Raw genomic sequence first — 2,761 nt, forward strand, 5'->3', positions numbered from 1 at the left:
AAAGTGAAAATTATGGAAATAAATTTTTATTTTGCTGTTGCTATAAATATTAGTTATTATAGGATTTCTAGAAGTGGTAATATAAAATGCTAAATTCGTTTAGCAATGCGAAATTAAGTAAATAATTCTCTCCCTAAGTACCTTCAATTTCGTTTATTTGAAAAAAATAAATAGTTCTCATTGTTAGCAATGATAAAGAATGGATAAATACATAATATTGAAGAATTATATGAATAAATAAGTGATAAAAAATGAAAAATGAAGGTTGGAATCGGAAAAAGCCGAAACCGTACGATACATACGTATGTACATGGTTTCGTTATCTTTTGTTAAACTGTCGTATTTTTGACAGGAAAAAAGTTTATATTCGTTGTATCCATCTCGAGAAACCATAAAATAAGAATTATATAGCAAGTGAAGTGTTTTGCGTTATGATGTGAACTCCTCTCCAGATTTTTTCGAGATGTACTCCTCCACTATTTGTTAATTGAGTCCTTCACTGTGGTTAAGATAATGACCAGGAAATTAGAAGATTTACCTTTCCGCTTGGGGACGTCGAAAGCTCAGTTGTGTGGAGATCATCTGCGTTAAGTGAGGCCGAACAGGGTTCTCTGTACCTCGAAGGGCAGGCGCACAGAGGTTGCGTGTAGTTCAATCGGACGTAAACTGCGTTACATACCTATATAAAATATATATATTTATTTCTGAGGCATGAAATTTAAGAACTTTATTGTAATAAATTTAAATAAAATAATCTAAAACTAAAAAAAAAGAATCTCTAAACGCTAGATTTGCAATATACGTATACTTTATAGTACAAGAGCCCAAGAGGAGAAAAAAGGCAGTTATCTCACCCCAATTTTTTATTACTTTAATGAAAATTATGTATAATTAATAATCAAAATTAATGAGTCTGCCATGTATAGGTAGGGGAAATAATTGGCGGCTGTTTCAAAGCGATAAAAAAAACTAATTTTTCATTCGGAGCTCTATATCTTAAAAAGTAGGAACAACAAAAGAAAACCTAAGAGAACGTCATTTAAAGAAGAGTAAATTTGCTAAAATATGAGCCCTAATAGAGTTATTTACGTTAAATATTTTTCAAGATATAGCTTTTTAAAAAGCAACATTCCATAAAAATGTTGTATGGGACGTACTGGAAGATAAGTAGTTAGTGAATTTTTTTTGAAAAATTTATATCTCAAAAACCATTTGACGTACAGATGTCTATTAGCACTCAAATTAAAGCTAGTTTAATGAGCTATAAAGTAGTTTATAATGTTTATCTTCGTAGGAGTAGCAGTTTTCATTATGTTTGCTAAAATAAATTGATTTATAGTTGTTCGGACAAATTTTCATTTGCCAAATTTATATTCATATGTAAATATTATAAAAACTACTACCCCTACGAAGATAAGTGGCATAAACTACTATATAGTAAGTTACATTTCCTTTATTTTGAATGTTGATCTAGAGATATTTTTTTTAAAAATTCAACATTTTATACGAACAACTAGAAATTAACATTTTGTGAGTTTTGTCAAATATCATACAACTAATACTCCTACAAAGATAAATTAACTATTTTGTAGTAAATTTAACTAGCTTTAATTTGAGTGCTAGAAGATATCTGTACGTCCAAGGGTTTCTGAAATGAAGTTTATCATAAATCAAACTTATTGTTCGAACAACTATAAACCAATCTATATTAGCAAATATCATGAAGACTACTATTCCTACGAAGGTAAAAATCATATACTTCTTTATAGTACATTAAACTAGCTTTAACTTGATTTCTAATAGACATCTGCACATCATATAGTTCCTGAGATATAGATTTCTCAAAATAAATTAACTAACTACTCATCTTTCAGTAGATTTTTAAGAAATTTTGTTTTTTAAAAAGCTATATCTCGAAGAATATTGGACGTAAATAGCTCTTTTAGGGCTAATATTTCAGAAAATTTACTCTTCTTTAAATAATGTTCTCTTAGATTTTCTAGTACTGTTGGTAGTTTTTAAGATATAGAGCTCCGAATGAAAAATTAGTGTTTTTTTAAGGTTTTGAAACAGCCGCCATTTTTTATTTCCCCTACCTATACTTGGCAGACTCATCAATTTTGACTATGTGCGATCTTGGACTCTAATAAATTTATTTATTGGTGATTTATAAGCATATCAAACCATGTTTTTTTTATTTTTAATTGATAACTGGATTTATGAAAGAAGTTAACTTTACTATTACGGACCTGCTGGACTGCACACTCGGGGAGGAGATATATGTGCTGGTTGTGTGGGTAGTAGTGGTACTTGGTAGGCTTTGTAGACCCTGCTCCTGGTAGTCGAATGGCAGCGTCCTGTAATAAAATATTATTAGGTATAATAAAATCAACATCATAATAAAAAGTGACAAAACAAGGCATCTGTAGTGCGTTATAGTGTTTGTAAAAATTGAAGGCTCAAAAATCAGCATCAAGCCGTCGACACGGTGAGGAATTAGGCTTATACCCACTGCCGTTTAAAAATGCTTGGCAGGACTGTCACGTGTCACATGTACTGACAGCTTGACAGCATCTCATTAAAAGTAATTGCGATTTGACTAGAAAATACAAATCTTGTTCTGATGTTCTTCTGTTTTAATTGTTTCTTAACTTGAAATTGATTCTATTTTATCGGCCTTTAACCTTATTGAAAGTAATGTTTTTTGTTTTTTTTAAATATTTATTTATTGCTATTTACAACTGTACATTATAATACATTT

At 29.9% G+C, this 2,761-nt stretch overlaps 2 protein-coding genes across 2 annotated transcripts in view; one reads left to right on the top strand and one right to left on the bottom strand.

Moving 5' to 3' along the window:
- LOC106692372 (elongation factor-like GTPase 1) overlaps positions 1-2,761 on the top strand; it is a 422,109-nt gene that overhangs the window by 28,690 nt on the left and 390,658 nt on the right. The gene's annotated exons all lie outside the window — the stretch shown is intronic.
- Positions 1-2,761, bottom strand: part of dsx-c73A (doublesex cognate 73A) — a 153,670-nt gene that overhangs the window by 4,488 nt on the left and 146,421 nt on the right. The window contains exons 3-4 of the mRNA XM_014438288.2: positions 2,250-2,357; positions 539-679 (exon numbers count right to left, since the gene is read on the bottom strand). Of these exons, the coding sequence (XP_014293774.1) occupies positions 539-679; positions 2,250-2,357 (249 nt within the window). The remainder of the gene's footprint in view (positions 1-538; positions 680-2,249; positions 2,358-2,761) is intronic.

This window comes from Halyomorpha halys, unplaced genomic scaffold (genome assembly GCF_000696795.3).
Source record: "Halyomorpha halys isolate HHAL.00 unplaced genomic scaffold, Hhal_1.1 Scaffold54.1, whole genome shotgun sequence".
Classification (NCBI taxonomy): Eukaryota; Metazoa; Arthropoda; class Insecta; order Hemiptera; family Pentatomidae; genus Halyomorpha; species Halyomorpha halys.